General features: G+C 45.2%; 1 protein-coding gene across 1 annotated transcript in view; it reads right to left on the bottom strand.

Annotated features, from left to right (window-relative positions):
* Positions 1-12,321, bottom strand: part of RRAGD (Ras related GTP binding D) — a 43,578-nt gene extending 31,257 nt beyond the window's left edge. Inside the window, exon 1 of the mRNA XM_017506801.2 lies at positions 11,679-12,321. Within this exon, the coding sequence (XP_017362290.1) occupies positions 11,679-11,838 (160 nt within the window). The 5' untranslated portion in view covers positions 11,839-12,321. The remainder of the gene's footprint in view (positions 1-11,678) is intronic.
* Between the last annotated feature and the right edge of the window lie 7,834 nt (positions 12,322-20,155).

Genomic DNA, 20,155 nt, shown 5'->3' with positions numbered 1-20,155 from the left:
TGTGGCATGATCATCCACACTGATGCCCTGTAGAAGTTGGATCTCCTCCTCCTGGGAGGGTGGCGAGGTGACAAACACCATTGTGAAGGGGGGAGGGAGTATGTGTGCATGTTTACATACACAGAAATGCTGGTAAGCTAAATACATATACGGCTGCAACAACACATACAGCTGGAAGTATTTCCTTTTCCCTGTCGGCCAAATTCAAGCATGGACCACCAACCATTAAACAGCTGAGAAAGGGTGGCCTATCAGAAAGAACACCCTCAACTTTGCAGGGACTCCATGGTTCCAAGCAGATGCCTTCAGCTAGGGAGTATGGAAATATGCTGTGTAGGCTGGGTACAATGGCTCACACCTGTAATCCCTGCACTTTGAGAGGCCAAGGAAGGCAAATTGCTGGAGCCCAGGAGTTCGAGAGCAGCCTGGGCAATATGGCAAACCCTCTCTCCACTAAAAATATATATTTTTTTTAATTAGCAGGTTGTGGTAGCATGTGACTATAGTCCCAGCTACTCAGGAGGCTGAGGTGGGAGGATTACCTGAACCCAGAAGTCAAGGCTGCAGTGAGCTGTGATTATACCAGTGCACTCTGTACCATCATGCTCAGATAATTTCTTTTTCCCTTTTGTAGAGATGAGGTCTCCCTATGTGGCCTAGGTTAGTCTGGAACTCCCAGGCTCAAGTGATCCTCCCACTTCAGCCTTCTAAAGTGCTGGGATTACAGGAATGAGCTACCGTTCCGGTCTGTGCTGGACATTTCTATAAACTTTTAAGTCTGTCCTACCCCTGAGGAATCTCTAGGAAGGAAACTGCCCAAGGCCATACGACTGGTGTTGGTGGAGTGATCACTCAGAACCTTCACCACCCATCAGCTCTCTGTTTGTAACATTAAGTACTAAACTGCCATCTAATTTGCATATCTCATGAATTAAAATTTACAAGGGACCTTCTACTTGAGGTGTTCTACAAAATGGTTTCAATCCAGCTGCTCTTCAAATATTTTACATCTGTGATTTCCAAACTTTAAGTCAGAACACATCAGTCTTCATAAAATCAATTTGTGGGCATTAAACAGCAACAGCGTTAAACAACAAAGACATTTAAAAAGAAGAAACTAGAAAAATATCGGAGCACATGGTGCAGCGTAAGAGTAAAACACGGCTTAGTGAAACTCTCTTGGGTTTATTTACATGTATGTGAGTACTCGTTCACAGTATAAATGTTTTTACTGTGGGCCACGGTCAGAAATGTTGTAGACCATGGCTTTACATCAGGAAAGGTTTCTTATATATCAGAAATGGACTGCTGACAAAAATCTTCCCTCTAATCCCCTCCCACTCCCTCCTCAAATATCTCTGCTTAAGAAACCTCGTAGAGCCCAGGTAGCTTAGCCCAGGTAAAGCGTTAATCTGAGGGTCCAGGGTTTAAGCACAGGCACTAAAACAAATCCCCTAGAGCGCAGCTCTGAATTCCCCAAAGGGTCTCACTCCACGATAGGCGTGGTAGAGGCAGAGAGCTTATGCCAGAAAGAAGGCACCTCAGCCTCTCTGCCTCCTGCAGAAGGCTGGGCTTTCTCCACCAACATCTGCCTAAGCATTACCCTTGTCTCAGGCTTCTAGGCAGGCAAAAGAGAATGAAAGATGACAGCCCCCCTAAAAGGAGCAATCAGAGGACAAGTCTTTAAAAATCCGCTAAGGGAGGGCTCCCCTTCAACCTGCCCAGGAACTTGCTATAGTGAGATGAAATGTACAAGAGAGCAGTTTGTTCTCATTTCACCAAGGTTCCCTGAACACTAGCCAAGTATGAGGCAGGGCTGTAGACACAAAGAAAAACGATTCATCCCCTAGCAATTAGAGGGGAACACGGACATAAGAAACTGGCAATTACCATGCACAGCCAGCTAGGTATTCTAGGCACTGAGAGGCTCCCTGGAGGAATAACATCTGAGTCTTAAAGGAGAGGAGGCGAGGAAGAGATGAATGAGGAAAAGCTTGCTCCAGGAAGAGATTTTCAAGTTCAGGAAACTGGAGGTTAGGGAATGCAGTTTGAAGGCAACAAGAGGCAACACTCTGTAGAGGTGATCCACCTGCCTCAGCCTCCCAAAGTGAGCCACCAAGCCCAGCCTGGAAATCACTAAGGATTTTAAAGGGAGACTAATGTGATTTACATTTCATTAAGTTCACTCCAGAAACAGACTCCCTTGCGGGGGCCAGTGTGGAGTTAGGAAGTTGTTCTAGAACACCAATGAAAAAGAGCTAAGGCACAGGCTGTAGAAATGGGTAGAAGAAATGGACTTGTGAGCTGAAATCTGTGTCCCATCAGGCATAGGGGACAAGGGAGAAAGAAGCCCTGGGTTCCTCATCTGGCAGCTCATTCACCAAGAAGGTTAGGGGAAGAAGCTGAACAAGTGTTTAAACTTGTTGAGTCTGAAGGGCTTGCCAGTCTGTAGCTCACATGGAGAAAGGACCCAGGCCTCACGAGGGAGGTAAGAATGTGAGAGGCTTGAAGCAGGGAACAGAAGCTGCTGAGCTAGCCCTGACCTTGTTGGCTGAAAGTGAGGGCATGTTTGAGGCGTTTTAGCTCTGGCCAGAGCGAAACAACTCAAACCAATCCATTCCAACCTCTCATCAACCAGCGGTTGCCATTTACTGACCACCTACATAGCACACAGTGTCATCTCTCAAGGTGGTGACACTCATCCTTTACAAATGTAAATGACAGCTCCCATGCAGGTACTCATCAATGAGCACGATGTTTCAGTTAAGCAGGCAGACTAAGCTCTAGAGATCTGATGTACCACAGTGTACCTACAATAGCATACTGTGCACTTAAAAACTTACTAAGACAGATCTCATGTTAGGTGTTTTTACCATAGCAGCATTTTTTTAAAATGTCAAGACATAAAGAAGAGGATAAATGAACCAATTAAAAGGTACTTAGGGAACATCCAGGCATTGAGAACCTTTATGTCTGTGGAATATTATAAGGCAACAAAGCAGTTTTTTACCTGGGGATATATACATTATACATATATATTTTATATATATATGGCCATGGATAATGGACTTCCTGATTGGTTTTTCTTTTTTTCTTTGAGAGAGAGGGTCTCACTCTGTCACTCAGGCTGGAGTTCAGTGGCTCAATCATAGCTCACTGCAGCATCAAACTGCTGGGCTCAAGTGATCCTCCTGCCCTCTGTGTCCCAAGTACCTAGGACTACAGGCACACACCACCTCCACTACACCTGGCTAATTTTTTATTTTTGGGGGGGCAGGGGTTAGAAGCAGGGCCTCGCCATATTACCCAGGCTGGTCTTGAACACCTGGGCTCAAGCAGTCCTCCCACCTTGGCATCCCAAAGTATTGGGATTACAGGCGTGAGCCACTGTGCCTGACCACTTCCTGATTTAAATCTTTATTTTCTCTATATTTACAAAACATCAATGTGGCCTTTTGCCATTTTTCCCATGTAGGTTATTACACACATACATGAAGAATAAAAAACAGTTGTCATTTGAAGGAGTATTAGGTATTGGCAAGCAATTTCTGCTTTTCTGTAAAATTTTAATATTATATTCCAAAGGGGGATTTTTTTCTATTAGTTTAACATTTGGGCCCAATGGCCTGTATAACACAAATTATAGAATAATACGAAAACAAGATTTTGCAGTTTGTAGCTTAACAAAATTAAAATTGTTGTTAAAACAAACTGGGGCCTCAGTGCTTACCCACAACAGACACTCAATAGATGTTTGTTGGGATGATTACATGAAAGTGACTGAGCAGAATTTGAGGCTAAATTAACTGAAGCTTTAAAAAGAAACTTCATGTCTGACTTTGGCCCAGATCAGCACTTGGACCTGAGTACCAAGAGGATCAGCTTTATGCCTAGGTGTAGTTTATTTACTGTGGTCAGGGACACCAAGTAGACCTCACCTCTCCTCCACTCGGTGCTGTCAATACCCAGATTTCCCAAAGAGCCCACCCAGCCTTCAAACTGGACTGCTGTAGATCCCAGGAAATTCAATCACCCAAGGAACAGCACTATGGGGAGGAGTCATCAAATTGGCCCATTATCGGTCTTTAACACCTGCAGGCTCATTACTTAATCTGGAATTATCCAGTAACCAGCAGAGCCCTGTCAAAAACCAACAGGACTTAGTAAATAGAAAAAGAAGGGAGAGAAAGATGGATTGGTGCCTTGAGTATAACAGGGCTGCTTGGGGACCCTGAATGACTGATCTGAGGGTTAGGAACGCTTACAACAAAGAAGGAACCAGAAATCAGGAAAATGGGAATTGATACCCAATGTTCACCTCCTTCCACAGCTCTTAAGATTGGCCCTGCCTTCTCTCCAGGAAGAATGAGGCATCATATGAAATGCACTTCATAAATTCTAGTGCATTATACGATTGAGAACTATTATAATTAAGGAGAGTTCTCTGAGAGGTAACATCTTTGAACAGGCTCAAAACAGGAAAATAAACTATTTAATGCAAGAATTAAGTGGTGAAGTGATGGCAAGTGGAATGGTTGAACACATACTGGGTTAGTGTCAGACTAGGGTTCGAGTCCCAGCTCCGCCATTTACTAGCTATGTGACTCCATACATGTCCCCTTGCCCATGAGCCTTCATTTCCTCTTCTATCAATCTCTATCCACATACATACGGACACACACACATGTACACAAACACACACAGTCACTCCCCTTCTTTTTTTCCCACCCCAAGCCTGGGCAACGAGAGAGTCTTTTGTGGAATGTGACTACATTGAGAGGCTCACTCAACCTTAAGGGAAAATTAGAATGTCTTTGCTATTAGTATTCTGTGGGATCAACAAAGGCTTAAGCGTCTATGTGCTTATGGTTTTAGGAAGAGGCCTCTGGTGTGTTTCTATTTGCAACTTTCTCTGTGGCTCCTTTAACTTTCTGGAGCTTCTGTTGATCAATGGAACTACTTATACATTCAAGACCCAGGAGTTCAGTAAGAAATTCCAACTCAAGTGGGAATGAATCGTGAATAACAACACTACTACTAATAAAAGATATGCAAAAATCACGAAGATTTACTGTCCATTTGATTAACTACTTAGTAGAGAAAATTAAATGCAAACAGAACACACATTTTTCAAAGGCATAAAGATTTTTGAAGGTGATTCTTTTATTTATGTGTGAAGACTAAATCTTTCCCTATGAAATCCTCTCAAATCACACTGGGCAGATAACTAAAAAACAAGATCAATACCACATATGAATATTTCCTTATATGTATTCATTCAGTAGCAGTCCTAATGATAACGGAAGCTCTGGGAAGGGAAGGGCATAGTCCCTTTAAATGATATGGAAGAAAGAAGGGAAATGCCGGGTAAAGGAAGGCCTGGTCCCCGGCAAGGGCTCCACTGTCAAAGACCTAGGTGAGGCCAGGCATTTCCTCCCCAAATGCTGCAAGACCCCCTGGCCTGCCACATCCCCATCCTGTGGTTATAAAAACTGAAGACCTGGCCACACGCAATGGCTCACTCCTGTAATTCCAGCACTTTGGGAGGCTGAAGAGGGCAGATCACCTGAGGTTGGGAGTTTGAAACCAGCCTGACCAACAAGGAGAAACCTGTCTCTACTAAAAATACAAAATTAGCCAGGCGTGGTGGCACATGCCTGTAATCCTAGCTACTTGGGAGGCTGAGGCAGGAGAATCACTTGAACCCAGGAGGCAGAGGTTGTGGTGAGCCGATATTGCACCATTGCACTCCAGCCTGGGCAGCCAGAGCTAAACTCCATCTCAAAAAAAAAAAAAGACTTTTGGGAGGCTGAGGCAGGCGGATCACGAGGTCAGTAGATCAAGACCATCCTGGCCAACATGGTGAATGAAACCCCATCTCTACTAAAATACAAAAAATTATCTGGGTGTGGTGGTGTGCACCTGTAATCCCAGCTACTTGGGAGGCTGAGGCAGGAGGATCACTTGAACCGGAGAGATGGAGGTTGCAGTGAGCCAAGATCGTGTCGTTGTACTCCAGCCTCATGACAGAGCCAGACTCCAACTCAAAAAAAAAAAAAAAGAAAAAGAAAAAAATGAAACCAAGACCCTAGCAAGTTGGATGTTGAGAGGAGCACATCAGTGGAGGAACACACAAGCGGCTGAACATCTAATGGAGCGGATCGGTGGAAGAAGATACAAGCGGCTGGATGTCAAGAGGACATTGGGTGCACACCAGCAAGCCATGGACCGGCAGAAGGACACAGAGTTTGCCCAGAGTGGTCAGACTCCAGGCAAAAACCATCTCCCTTCTGGCTCCCCCATCTGCTGAGAGCTACTTACACTCAATAAAATCTTGCACTCATTCTCTAAGCCCAGGTGTGATCCGATTCTTCAGTACACTAAGACAAGAACCCAGAATACAGAAGGCACTCTGTTCTTGCGACAAGATAAGAGGGGTCTAACTGAGCTGGTTAACACAAGCCCATAGATGGCAAAACTAAAAGAGCACCCTGTAACACACGCCCACTGGGGCTTTAGGAGCTGTAAACATTCAGCCCAGACACTGCCATGGGGTCAGGGGGGAGCCTTTCTCATTTCACTAATAAGTTTTGATTTACCAACGTGCCTGCAAAAAGGGAAAGGCATTCTTAAAACTTTTTAACAATCACTTTGAGAGTGCACTAAAGTTGGCTTTATGCAGTCCTCTATTTTACACACTAAGAAATGAAGCTGAAGTCTGTCTCGGAGGACCACAAGAGGAGAAAGTTGACCAGCAAGCACCCTGGACCCTGTAGCCCAGGAGTGAAAAACATATTTGTCTTGAGTGTCACAGCAGAACCAGGAAAGGCAATCACAAGAGAGCTTTAAGGCTGTGGCACAGGAAGGAGAACAAAAAAGGTTTCTTAAAAAATGAAAAGGATATAAAAAGAATAAAGGAGATAGGAAAGAAAGAAGAGGACAGATGCAGTGCTCATGCCTGTAATCCCGCACTTTGGGAGGCCGAGGCAGGTGGATCACTTGAGGTCAGGAGTTTAAGACCAGCCTGGCCAACACAGTGAAACCCCATCTCTACTAAAAATACAAAAACTAGCTGGGCATTGTGATGGGCACCTATAATCAGTCCCACCTATTGGGGAGGGTAAGGCAGAAGAATCACTTGAACTCAGAAGGTAGAAGTTGCAGTGAGCTGAGATTGCACCACTGCACTCCAGACTGGGTGACAGAGTGAGTCTCCATCTCAAAAGAAAGAAAGAAGAAAAATGAGCAGGAAAGAGGTAGCTGTGCTAAAAGTGAAATTGATTGTCACCAGCATTTGCTATGGGCTGGGGGAGGATTGAATAACGCAGGGGGTGAACTTGGGGCAGACTCAGTTATCTTTGACAGACAAAAGATGATCTCTCAAACCCAAAGCCATCGTCTCTTACCCAGAACTTGCTGTTTGTGCCTCCTGTTTCCATTAGACTACCCTTTCTCTAATATTAAAATGGAAGAGACCGCTAATAAAGAGTCAGTACTCTCTGGTGCCCTGAATCACTGACACGGGTTTATAAAACGTCTGATATAAGGTACTCTCCCAATATAGGCATTCAAACAAGTATTTACCTAAGGTTTGACTTTGATCACATCTTTTTAAACTATCCTGTAGTTTCATCTGTTCCAACTCTTCTGTATTTCCAGGGCCAGAAAGAAATCCAAGAGATAAGTTGTGTCCAGGACTGTAGTCAACCCAAATCTTTTTGGATAAGGCAGAATTACAAGAAAAGGGGCTAACATTTCCACACACTTGGTCCTCTTCCAAACTTCGCTCACTTCTAGCTCATGACAGGGCGGTAGAACCCCTGGTACCTCTGAGCCATGGTTTCAGTATCAGGAGAACAATTAACTCTACTTACTTCCAAGGAACAATGAAAAGGTGAATTTGCTAATTTTTTAGTTATTTTAGGAAAAAGCCACGCACAGTCATGCATGCCTATAATCCTAACTACTTGGGAGGCTGAAGCAGGAGGATTGCTTGACCAGCTAGGCAACATAGAGAAACCCACTCCCTTCCCTACAAAAAGCTGACACTAATGAATTAGATATTAATAGATATGAATTGCTGGATTCACCCCATCTACATCCTTCAGGAAGGAAGACCCTGGATCTTTCATGCCTCCAGAAACCACCTAGAGAGTCACTTCCTCAGACCGTAAGGGTGTGCACAGGCTGCTATGAAGACAAAGACCGAACTTCACTAGACTGTGGGCAAGCAGCTGTGTTAGTCAAGTTTCCCCTAAAAAATGGGAGGGGCTTTGGGTGGAAAACAATTTTACTTTCTGATTAAATATGATCTTTTAATTGCTTTCCTTGTTATTATAGGGTTTTTTGTTTTTGTATTTGTTTTTTGTTTGTTTGTTTTGGGGGGACAGTCTTGCTCTGTTGCCCAGGCTGGAGTGCAGTGGCGCGATCTCAGCTCACCACAACCTCCGCCTCCTGGGTTCAAGTGATTCTCCTGCCTCAGCCTCCTGAGTAGCTGAGACTACAGGTGCATGCCACCATGCCCAGCTAATTTTTGTATTTTTACTGGAGACAGGGTTTCACTATGTTGGCCAGGTTGGTCTCAAACTCCTGACTTTGATCTGCCTGCCTCGGCCTCCCAAAGTGCCGGGATTACAGACATGAGCCACCATGTTATTACAGTTTTTAAAGCACAGTAATTTATTAAAAGCTTTCAAGTCCATGAATCTAAAAATAATCATTATTTTTGATGAAATTGTTTTTTAATGGCCTAACCACTGCCTTCTCTCTGGGAGTTGAAGGTGAGACTCACCTTACCTGTAATTAACTACCATGTGGGGAAGGTTGAGAAGTGTCCAGATCTGCCCTAATAGAACTCGTGTGCCTGAGAACACTTTTGCTATTCATGAATAAAATATGGAGAGGAATCCAGAGAAGTGCAATTTAAGTCTCACCTTAGCTGCCCTATGTTTTCAAACTTAGTACAAGGTGGTGAAACTTACAAGACATTCAGTTTAAAAACAAGATCAGAGATTCCTTTATAAGTCCTACAGACTGAGGGAAATGAAAATTGTATTACATGTCTGCCTTCAGTCTACTTTTCTTGCACGGCTCCTGATAAATTGCTTTGCAACTTAGCCTGCCATACCAGTTGGTCCCACATCCCAGCCTCAGCCTCCAGCCTGACAGGGTAGATTTCCGAACTTAATGGAAAAAGCCCCAAGTCTCCACTAAGTGCAGGCACTAAACCAAGCTATTAGGAAGGGGAAACGGGAGTGGGGGTTCATTAAAGAAATGCTTTGCTAGTGGTTCAGAGTACACCATATCCATCCATCTTTTCTCAGAATAAGTAAGTCCTTTTTTCCTACATTCCATTTCTTAAGTTTGAGAGTAGGTAAATGTAAATTTTACCAAAAATAAAACAAGATTATAATGCAACACGTGAATCGGCCTTCTGAAGGACACAGGAAGGGAAGTCACAACTCCCAACCTCCCCCTCCCAATCTCCACTCCCCAGACCATATCAGCTGGCCTGACAGCCATCAGGAACAGTCCCCGCTGAAACTGCTGACTGAGGAGCCTATCTGCCACTAGAAAGCAAATGTTCAGACAGAGATTCTGCATCAAGGCCTAAACCCAAAAGTCAAAGTCAGGGAAATCTAGAAAGAACAGAGGCCAAAATATAAGGGAAGAAGTCTGAGAAGCAGACCACCTATCCACAGCAGGCCCAACGTTTCCCAAGCAAATATGAACATGATTGCTCTTCTCACGATACAAATATATTTAATCCTTTTATAGCAAGATCCCAAGCTGATCCCAAGAGCTCTTTCAGAAGGATTTTATTATGCAAGTCACCAAAAATCAGTTACAGGCAAGTTTGCCTTTAGGTTAGCAGCTAAGGAGCCTCAAAGTCTGGGCCGTGGGGAAGCCCTTTGTTCTGGGAATCCCATCCTTCAAGCAGGGCTTTAATTTCACTTCAATTTCAAGTCCCCACATCAAATTTTAAAAGTGCCCACTTGAAGAACTGCAGAATAAACGAAGGGTCCAGTACTTTTCCTGGACCCTCTGGGCCTCAGAACGGTATCGAATTACAGGGCTTTCTCTTCCGGATATGGTCCCCTCACCCCCTACTTTTTTTCTTTTTTAAAAAAGAGAATCCCGCACACACCCTGCTGTGTCCACCATTTCAAATACCTTGCAAATACATCCCTATTCTGCATCTCTCTGGAGTCTTCTGAGAATCTGGGAGGGGCTAACAAATAGAATTTGAATAATAATGAGGCGACTGAACAATTTAATTACGGAAGGTAGCTCTAGAGACTCCAATAAAATGACTGAGAGCCTTTATCTACAAAAATGTGGCCCGGTGCTCAACCGTAGGACCAATTACCGGAAGTGAAGGAGACAGAAAGCACAAAGGTGCACACATCAAGTTTAAACAAATGAGGAATTAGCACAAATCATGCCAAGAGAAAGAAACAGCCTAAGAAAGAAAACATTTTCTGAAAAATGGTGACTTGGGAGGCTGCTTTCTCATCTACCAGGCATAGTTAACTTTATTTCCTTTCTGATTCATTGAAAGTCGTGCCTGCCAGATGCAGAATTATGCAACTACCCTTGTGAGAAAGCTTTGTATAGGGAATTTAAAAGAAGTTCAGTGAATACCCAATAAAAGTTCTTTAAAAATCAATGGTCACAAAGATACTTGTATCTCTAGCACAATTTCTTCAGTGCTAAACACTAAAGTTAGTTCCTTCTCGTGGATGCATACAGCTTCACCTAGAATAATATGTGTAACAGCCACTTTCTATTGACCTTTCCAAGTGACCTTACAATAAAGGAACTTTTGCTCGCTTTTGAGGGAAACAAAAAAGTTTAACCTTTCTGGAATCCTAAAAGGCTCTCAACTTCCTCAGACCTTAAGAATAAAATGCAGGAAGCCCCCACAAGCTGAACGATTGATTGCTAAAACCCACTTCTAGAACAGGAAACAGAGTTTGCTTCAATGGCAAGAATCCCCCGCCGCGCGCTCACTCGCTTGCAGGCACTGCCAAGTCCAGGTGGTGATAACGGGGTGCAGATAAGGTGTCCAGATAACGGTGTTTGCGTGGATCCCGGGAAACCTGCGGCCACTCGGCGACTCCCAAAACAGCTTGGCGAGCATCCCCCCGGCGGGTCTCCCCAGCCACCACCTGGGCGGCCCCAGGACCCCTCCCGCGTCGACGCGGGGAGAGACTGACACCCGCAGCTGCCAACGACCCTGCCAGTCACGCTGCCGCCGGTGCCTTTTTTTAGCCACGACATCTGACTCTGGCTTCAACAGCAGCGTTCTGAGGTCCCAAGGCGCGCTCGCCGTCCGCTCCCCTCCCCAACCGCCAGAAGCTGCGGAGAGCTCGGGTGAGGGGCGCTGGAGGCACCGGCTCTGAAAGGGGCAGAAGCGCGCGCTCCTCCGGCCCAGACGCTTCCTCTCTCCTTCCCCTTCCCCACCGATCCAGGTCCCCCCTCCACCACCAGCACCGTGCTCCCACGTTTGGCAGCTCGAGGTCGCGATTTTGTCGCCCCTCCCCACACCAGCCCCTCAACTCCGCTCCACTGGACCCCCTCCAAGTCGGCGGCCAGTGCGCAGCCAGGCTGGGGGCGGGAAAACACCACGGGGAGGAAAGGGGCTTGAGCTGAGGGCGCGGGGGCCCGGCGCTCACCTCCCTCCTCCGTGCCGCTGTCCGGATCGGCGTCCGAGGAGTCGGGCCCGTCCCCGTAGTCCGCCAGCCCCACCAGCTCATCCTCCTCCTCCTCCTCCTCCTCCTCCTCCTCCGCGTCGTCCTCGTCCTGCGGCTGCGGCTTCCCCAACACCTGGCTCATCGCGCCCACCGGCCGGCCCTGGGGCGGAGAGGGTCCGGGGTGGGGGCCAAGCCTCCTCGCTGGCCTTCCTCAGCCTATTTCTGAAGCGGGGGTTTGTCTAGAGCTCGGCTGGGGCCGGCGGAAGCGGGGGCCGCGCGTCCCCCGGCGGGCGGCGCCCAGGTCCGGGTCCCGCGGTTCCCAGCGCGCGCGAAGCCCCCTCCCCCGCCCCGCCCGCCGGCGGAGGAGTCAGCCGGAGCGCGGCAGTTCCTCCCCGAGGAGGGAGAGAGAGAGACTGCGTGACCCGAGTCACCTGACAGACACTGTCACACACTCACACACACAACCCGCACGGGCGCGCGCGCGCTCGCCCCGCCTCGGGCACCACTCGGCGGGGCGCAGGGCCGAGGCCACACACGCACACGCACGAGGAGAGCGGGGCGGAGCGTGGCCCCTGCATCCTCCCAGACACTCACATAGACACACGCCCGGTACACTGGGCCCCCGGGACGCCTCGCCATCACCCACCGCGGCTGCGCGCCAGGGGCCCCCACGCGCCGCCCTTGCACGTGGTCCCCACACAAGCGGGGGAGGGGGGGCCGCACACCCTGAATGTCCTCCCCATCCAACTCCCACCATGCACACACACCCGCAGAGCCCCTACCGTGGGTGGCTGCCTCCTGCTTTCAGTCCCAAGCTAGGATCCCAAGTGGGCGGCCTCCCAACAGTGTGGCGTCCAGACCCCCACCCCAGAGCAGCATGCGGAGGACACCCCGTGGATGCTCAAGAGCCCCAGGCAAAGAACTCAGAGAAATGCACAGTGGAGGCGCAGTCTCCATAGCAATTGTCTTTTAGTGTGCCTTTATGGTTCAAAGTGCTTCCCACCAAGAATATTCAAAAAGCAGGCCTAGCCAGATGTAAATTTTTCTGAAGAAATCACATGACTCGTGCCTGCTTAGACTAAATAATTCTTCGGCAGCCTTTTGGAAAAGGTCTCAGTGTATAACACACTCAGGGGCTATTCATGGCCACCTCCTCATGTCTCATTGTTGCATAGACTGAAATCCCACATAAATAAAATATTTCAAGGCTTTTGTGGGAGTAGGGGAGTGGTGGGGGGGGCAATTCTCAAATAGGAATAGCAGCAACGTGGAGTGAGACTCTAAAACCTGCATTCCTCCTTCACAAGCTTTTCACCACGGAACACACTGTACCCACCCTTTCTGGGTACTGCAAAAAATCACGTGGATGAACTTCCTTCTGTGGAGCACAATAAGAAAAAACCGGCTGGTCAGCATGGTGATCCAGCTCCTACAGGTGCCAGCAGCTCAGCTGCTGGTGCGGTGCAGAAGAGGAGGCTGGGAGCTCGGGCAGGAGACTCTCCGGGCCCAAGGGTGCTAACTTCCATAAGAAACATTTATTAACCACCTGTTGTATGCCTGGGGCTGGGCTAAGTAGGGGATCTGAGGATGCTCAAGGCAGTGTGTACCTGCCCTGAAGGAGCTCTCAGCCTACCACATCATGACTCATGTCCTGGATTTTCTAGTATTTCTGAGTGTTGAAGGTTGGTGCAGACACTTTTCAGAAGGTAGCTGCTTCTGACTGGAAAGGTCCTGAGATTTTCCAAGGGAGTCAGGCAGTATAATTTGGTATGACTGTATCAGCTAAGGTCCTTCCCAGGACGAAACAGATGGTAGATGCAAAGATTTTTAACTGAAGCCTTCAAGTGAAGGAACAATTTACAGGAGTGTGGACAGAGGTTAGGGAATCAACTCAGGTATTAGCAATAGTGGGAAGATATCACCACCCCCAAATTTACAGGAAGGGAGCTAGAGCCCTGGAGAGGGGCCACAAAACAGGAGCTGTAACTGATGAGGAAGCTGCTGCTCCTGCCAAAACTGCCTCACATCAAGGAGAGAGCAGAGGAAACAAATACCCTGACCTCTTTCTCTCCATCCATCCTCCCTCCACTCTCCTGTGTCTCCCATTGACCAAACCCAAGTGGAAACCAGAAGGCAAGGGAGCCCAGAACCTAGTCCAGGTCAGAGACTGGATAGGGAGGGAAGGGAGTGGGTCCCAGGGTGGGGTGAGATGCAAGGAGCATCGCCAACACAAGCAAGCACTACTTATTCCTATCAGAGGCAAGTTACTTAAGCCCTTCTAAAGCTGATTGCTTATCAACAGAACATCATTCCTTCTAAGGATTGTTAGGAAGATTAAATGAGGGGGAAAAGCAAACAAACAAACAAAAACTTCAGGTACTTACAAAGCTCATTTCCTAGGAGTAATTTTCCTAGCCCATTTTCATCCCTTCCATCAAAGGAAACTCCAGGGAGGAGGGCCTCCTAGAGTGTGGCTGAGGACTTTGAGCTATCCTATAGCTAGCCCACCACCCTCGGGGCCTTTAAACTGGACTGATTCAAACTGGAAATAACAATTTAGGAGATCCTAGAAGACTGTCCCAGGTCAACCCAGACTCAGACCTCTAGGGCATTCCTGGGCAGGTTGCCAAGTGTGTATGCCCCATGGACCCAGAGATCAAGAAAGGGCAGGTCATAATCCAACAGCCCCACTGTGCCTAGGGCCCAGAAAGGACAGAAATGTCTGATGATTCTCTAACTTCCCCCAAGAAGAGAGATCTTAGAACGAAACAGTAGATTGGAGCACACTCCAAGATACTTGAAAATTGGAAATTGGACCATTCTTTTTTTTTTTTTTTTTTTTTTTTGACATGGAGTTTTGCTCTATCACCCAGGAGTGCAGTGGCAAAATCTCAGCTCACTGAAACCCCTACCTCCCAGGTTCAAGCGATTCTCCTGCCTCAGCCACCCAAGTAACTGGGACTACAGGCATGTACCACCAAGCACAGCTAATTTTTGTATTTTTAGTAGAGACAGGGTTTCACCATGTTGGCCAGGCTGGTCTTGAACTCCTGACCTCAGGTGATCTACCCGCCTTGGCCTCTCAAAGTGCTGGTATTACAGGCATGAGCCACAGCACCCTGCCTGGACCATTCTTAAAAAGAAGAATAAAATAAAATCCCACAAAAAATCAGTAAAAGTCAAATCCTCAATTATATTCTACCCCAAGCTAGATAAAAGAGTCATATGCAGATTTAAGATATTCTAATTTACTGCCATTTCAGAGATGTATAATACTGAACAGAACAGGAAAAAGCTTGATTGCTTTTTTTCTTTTGCTGACATCATTTCAAGACTGTTAGCTTTCAAACAAGAGACATGTTGAAAATATTCTAGAAGTTCTTGAATTTAAAAAATCACATATGTAGACTCTTTCCAAATTTAAATAAAAACTGAAAAACACTACAAGAACCCTGAAAACCTTTGAGAAACTCAGCATGGGCTCTGCTCAGTGAATTGGCTGCTGCCTTGGCCACTCTGGACTGGAGCTCAGCCTATGTCTGGGGATGTCTCCATGGGACAGTGCTCCAAAGAATGTGAGGATTTGTCTCTGGGCTACCCATGGTTTTTGCTGTTGTATGTAACCATGGCAAGTATGTAACCATGCCTTATACTTGACAGGTGCTTAATAAATGCTTATGGAAGGAAAGAAAGAGGAGAGAAAGGAAAGTAGAAGAGAAGGAAGGAAGAGAGGGAGGAAGGGAAGAAGAAAAGAAGGGTGGGAAGAAGGGAGGAAGATGGTATATGGCTCTTCACACAGATCTAGCCTATTTCGGAGAGAAACTTCAGGAAGAAATAGCAGCCAAGTTTTCTACTTGCTCCAGGCCCTGGGAAATGCCACCGTGGGGGTAAATATGAAGTGCAAGCTATAAGAAAGCAACTAGGAATGAGCTGACATGCAAAAAGAGCATATGTCTTAGGCCTTCATCTGTCCAAGACTGCCTGAGATCTGAAGCGACTACAGTATCACAAAGACTAAATGCTTATTTTAACTTAAAAAAAAAAAAACTCAACTTTTAGATATTTTTTTTTAGTATCATGAAAGATGAGCTTTGTCTATTACCCATTAAAATTTAGCCAACTAACATTTACTGAGATTTTCTACAAATGAGGAGGCACTGTTCCAAAATAATATGAACTTTAAAATATTCTCTTTAAGGATGTAACATTATCCCCTCTACAGATAAGAAAACTGAAGTTAAACCATTCACCCAAGGTACTGCACAGAATGGATGGAGGAAATACTTTGGAACTCAGACAGCCTGACATGAAACCTTAGTCCAAGCTTATATACCCCATGGCACACGGGCCACATGTGGTCCAGGATAGCTTTGAATGCAGCCCAACACAAATCTGTAAATTTTCTTTTTTTTTGTTTTTGAGACGGAGTTTCACTCTTGTTACCCAGGCTGGAGTGCAATGGCGCGATCTCGGCTCACTGCAACCTCCGCCTCCTGGGTTCAGGCAATTCTCCTGCCTCAACCTCCTGAGTAGCTGGGATTACAGGCACGCACCACCATGCCCAGCTAATTTTTTGTATTTTTAGTAGAGACGGGATTTCACCGTGTTGACCAGGATGGTCTCGATCTGTTGACCTCGTGATCCACCCGCCTCGGCCTCCCAAAGTGCTGGGATTACAGGCTTGAGCCACCGTGCCCGGCTGTAAATTTTCTTAAAACATTGAGATATTTTTCTTTTTTCTTTTTTCTTTTTCCTTTTTTCTTTCTTTCTTTCTTTTTTTTTTTTTTTTTTTTTTTTTTTTTTTTTTTTTTTTTTTTTTTTTTTTTTTTTTTTTTTAGCTCATCAGCTATCATTAGTATCAGTATATTTTATATGTGGCTCAAGATAATTTTTATTCTTCCAATGTGGCCCAGGGAAGCCAAAAGACTGAACACTCCTGCCTTAGTCCTATTTAATGGCCTAAGGCTAAACTCTACATTAAAGCCCTTGCTACAAAGAGAATAAAATACCTAGGAATACAATTAACAAGAGATGTGAAGGACCTCTTCAAGGAGAACTACAAACCACGGCTCAAGAAAATAAGAGAGGATACAAACAGATGGAAAAACATTCCATGCTCATGGATAGGAAGAATCAATATCGTGAAAATGACCATACTGCCCAAAATAATTTATAGATTCAATGCTATCCCCATCAAGCTATCATTGGCTTTCTTCACAGAACTGGAAAAGATCATTTTAAACTTCATATGGAACCAAAAAAGAGCCTGCATAGCCAAGACAACCCTAAGCAAAAAAATAAAGCTGGAGGTATCATGCTACCTGACTTCAAATTATAGTACAAGTCTACAGTAATCAAAACAACATGGTACTGGTAACAAAACAGAGATACAGACCAATGGAACAGAACAGAGGCCTCAGAAATAATGCCACACATCTACAACTATCTGATCTTTGACAAACCTGAAAAACACAGCAATGGGGAAAGGATTCCCTATTTAATAAATTGTCTTGGGAAAACTAGCTAGCCATATGTAGAATCCCTTCCTTACACCTTATGCAAAAATTAACTCCAGATGGATTAAAGATTTAAACAAAGGACCTAACACCATAAAAACCCTAGAAGAAAACCTAAACAGTACCCTTCAGGACATAGGCATGGCAAGAACTTCATGACTAAAACACCAAAAGCAATGGCAACAAAAGCCAAAATAGACAAATGGGATCTAATTAAACTTAAGAGCTTCTGCACAGCAAAAGAAACTATCATTGGAGTGAACCGGTAACCAACAGAATGGGAAATAATTTTTGCAATCTACCCATCTGACAAAGAGCTAATATCCAGAATCTACAAAGAACTTAAACAAATTTAGAAGAAAAAAACAACTCCATCAAAAAGTGGGCAAAAGTTGTGAACAGACACTTTCCAAAAGACATTTATGCAGCCAACAAACATGAAAAAATGCTCATCATCACTGGTCATTAGAGAAATGCAAATCAAAACCACATTGAGATACCATCTCACGCCAATTAGAATGGAGATCATTAAAAAATTAGGAGACAACAGATGCTAGAGAGGGTGTAGAGAAACAGGAACACTTTTACACTGTTGGTGGGAGTATAACTTAGTTCGACCATTGTGGAAGACAGTGTGGTGATTCCTCAAGGATCTAGAACTAGAAATACCATTTGACCCAGCAATCTCATTACTGGGTATATACCCAAAGGATTATAAATCATTCTACTATAAAGACACATGCACACATATGTTTATTGCGGCACTGTTCACAATAGCAAAGACTTGGAATCAACCCAAATGCCAATCAACGATAGACTGGATTAAAAAAATGTGGCACATATGTACCATGGAATACTATGCAGCCATAAAAAAGGATGAGTTCATGTCCTTTGCAGGGACATGGATGAAGCTGGAAACCATCATTCTCAGCAAATTGACACAAGAACAGAAAACCAAATACTACATGTTCTCACTCATAAGAGGGTGTTAAACAATGAGAACACATGGACACAGGGAGGGGAGCATCACACACTGGGGCCTGTTGGGGGGTGGGGGGCCTGTTGGGGGGTGGGGGGCTAGGGGAGGGATAACAGGGTGTGGGGTATTGGGGAGGGATAGCATTAGGAGAAATACCTAATGTAGATGACGGGGTGGTAGATGCAGCAAACCACCATGGCACGTGTGTACATATGTAACAAACCTGCATGTTCTGTACATGTACCCCAGAACTTAAAGTATAATAAATAAATAAATAAAGCCATTGAATTGAAAAGGGTAGAAAGGAAGTGATAAGCCACTCTCAATCTCCTAAGGAAAGAAGCAAAGCTCATATAGACACTCAAAAAATGGATCCGTTGTGTCAGCTGGATTTAACATGTAGGATTCACTGAGAGGAAAGGGAAAAAGAAAAAATGAAAAGCTTCCTAACCCACAAAAGAAAGAAAACTTCTTGTTATAATACAATTGTGGATTGTCATCATTCCTTTCACCAGGAACACAAGTAGCAAGTGATTTAGTACCCTTTCTGGTTTATATTTCTATACTGTATGCTAAGCCAAAGTATAAAATCCAAGTGTACTTTGGCTTGAAAATTTGAATTTTAAAGGCCAGAAGTTTGTTTCCTTATTTCAGTGAATTATTTTGCTGTTACCAATCAGATGTTTTGCGATGACAAGGAACATGAGAGCTATTTAAAAGAAACCTGCACAATGTAGGCAGAGTAATTGCAGTCCTGAATAGGGCAAGCAATTGCATACAGCCTATGTCCTGCATCTTAGGGTATCTTGAGGCATCTCATGGCATTGTGCCTGGTTCCTGGGATTCACATGTTGAAAGCTTTTCATGCTTTCTTTTTAAATATGTATTTAAAGACACTCTCGAAGCAAGCAAAGAAAAGAGCCTTCTGCAGAATCCTACTGGACTTACTCTAACCCAGGGAAGCCAAACAAATTTCTCAAGAGGGCAGCTCACAGCCTCCAGTTCACCTAAGACATCAGGTGATCTAGTGAAATTATTAAAAATCATTGAACAATGTTTGGGAAGCAGTCTCTCATGAAAGAGATCTTATTAAAATGTCTTACAATTTTAAAAACATGTGCATAGTAAAATAGCCCAACAACATGAAACAATATGCAATGAAAAGCTAGTTTCTCTCTCTCCTGACCTGCAGCCCCCTAGTTCTCTCTAGAGGAAAACACTTGGTCTTTAAATGTGCAGACATACTCATAGCCATTACAGAGATTTCTATTGTATAACTTCGTCCTTTTAACAGTTGACGAGCATTTTTTAAAGAAAGAAAATGAAGACGATGGAATTTTCAGTTCTGTGCTATGAAGGAAAAAAACAGAGGGAGGTGAAAGAGTAGCTGGGGGTAAGGGAAGGAGCCTGATTTTGATGGGATGGCCAGAGAAGATCTCTCTAAAAAGGTGACAGGAGAAGGAGAGAGCAAAATGAAAGTCGGGATGGAGCGTTTCCCAGAAATTGCTGTTAAACCAAGAAGAAGGCGCAGGGTTTGGTGTTGGAGGAACAAAAAGGCCAATGTAATGAAGAGCGGGAGGGTGGTAGCCACAAGGGACGGGTAGTTTTTTCAGCCGGGATAGGGAATTTGGATTGTAGTCTAAGTGCCAGAGAAGCACTGAAGAAGTTTAAGAAGAGAGGTGGCTAGGCGCAGTGGCTTACACCTGTAACGCCTTTGGGAGACTGAGGCAGGAGAATCACTTGAGCCCAAGAGTTCTAGACCAGTCTGGGCAACATAGGACACCTTGTCTCTACCAAAAAGTAGAAAAAAATTAGCCAGGCGTGGTGGCCTGCAACTGTAATCCTAGCTACTCGGGAGGCAGAGGTGGAAGGATTGCCCAAACCAAAAGGCTGAGGCTGCAGTGAGCCATGATTGTGCCACTGCACTCCAGTCTGGGTGACAGAGCAAGACCCTATTTAAAAAA

This window comes from Cebus imitator, unplaced genomic scaffold, assembly GCF_001604975.1.
Source record: "Cebus imitator isolate Cc_AM_T3 unplaced genomic scaffold, Cebus_imitator-1.0 Scaffold359, whole genome shotgun sequence".
Lineage (NCBI taxonomy): Eukaryota > Metazoa > Chordata > Mammalia > Primates > Cebidae > Cebus > Cebus imitator.
This window is presented reverse-complemented; position numbering and strand designations above follow the sequence as displayed.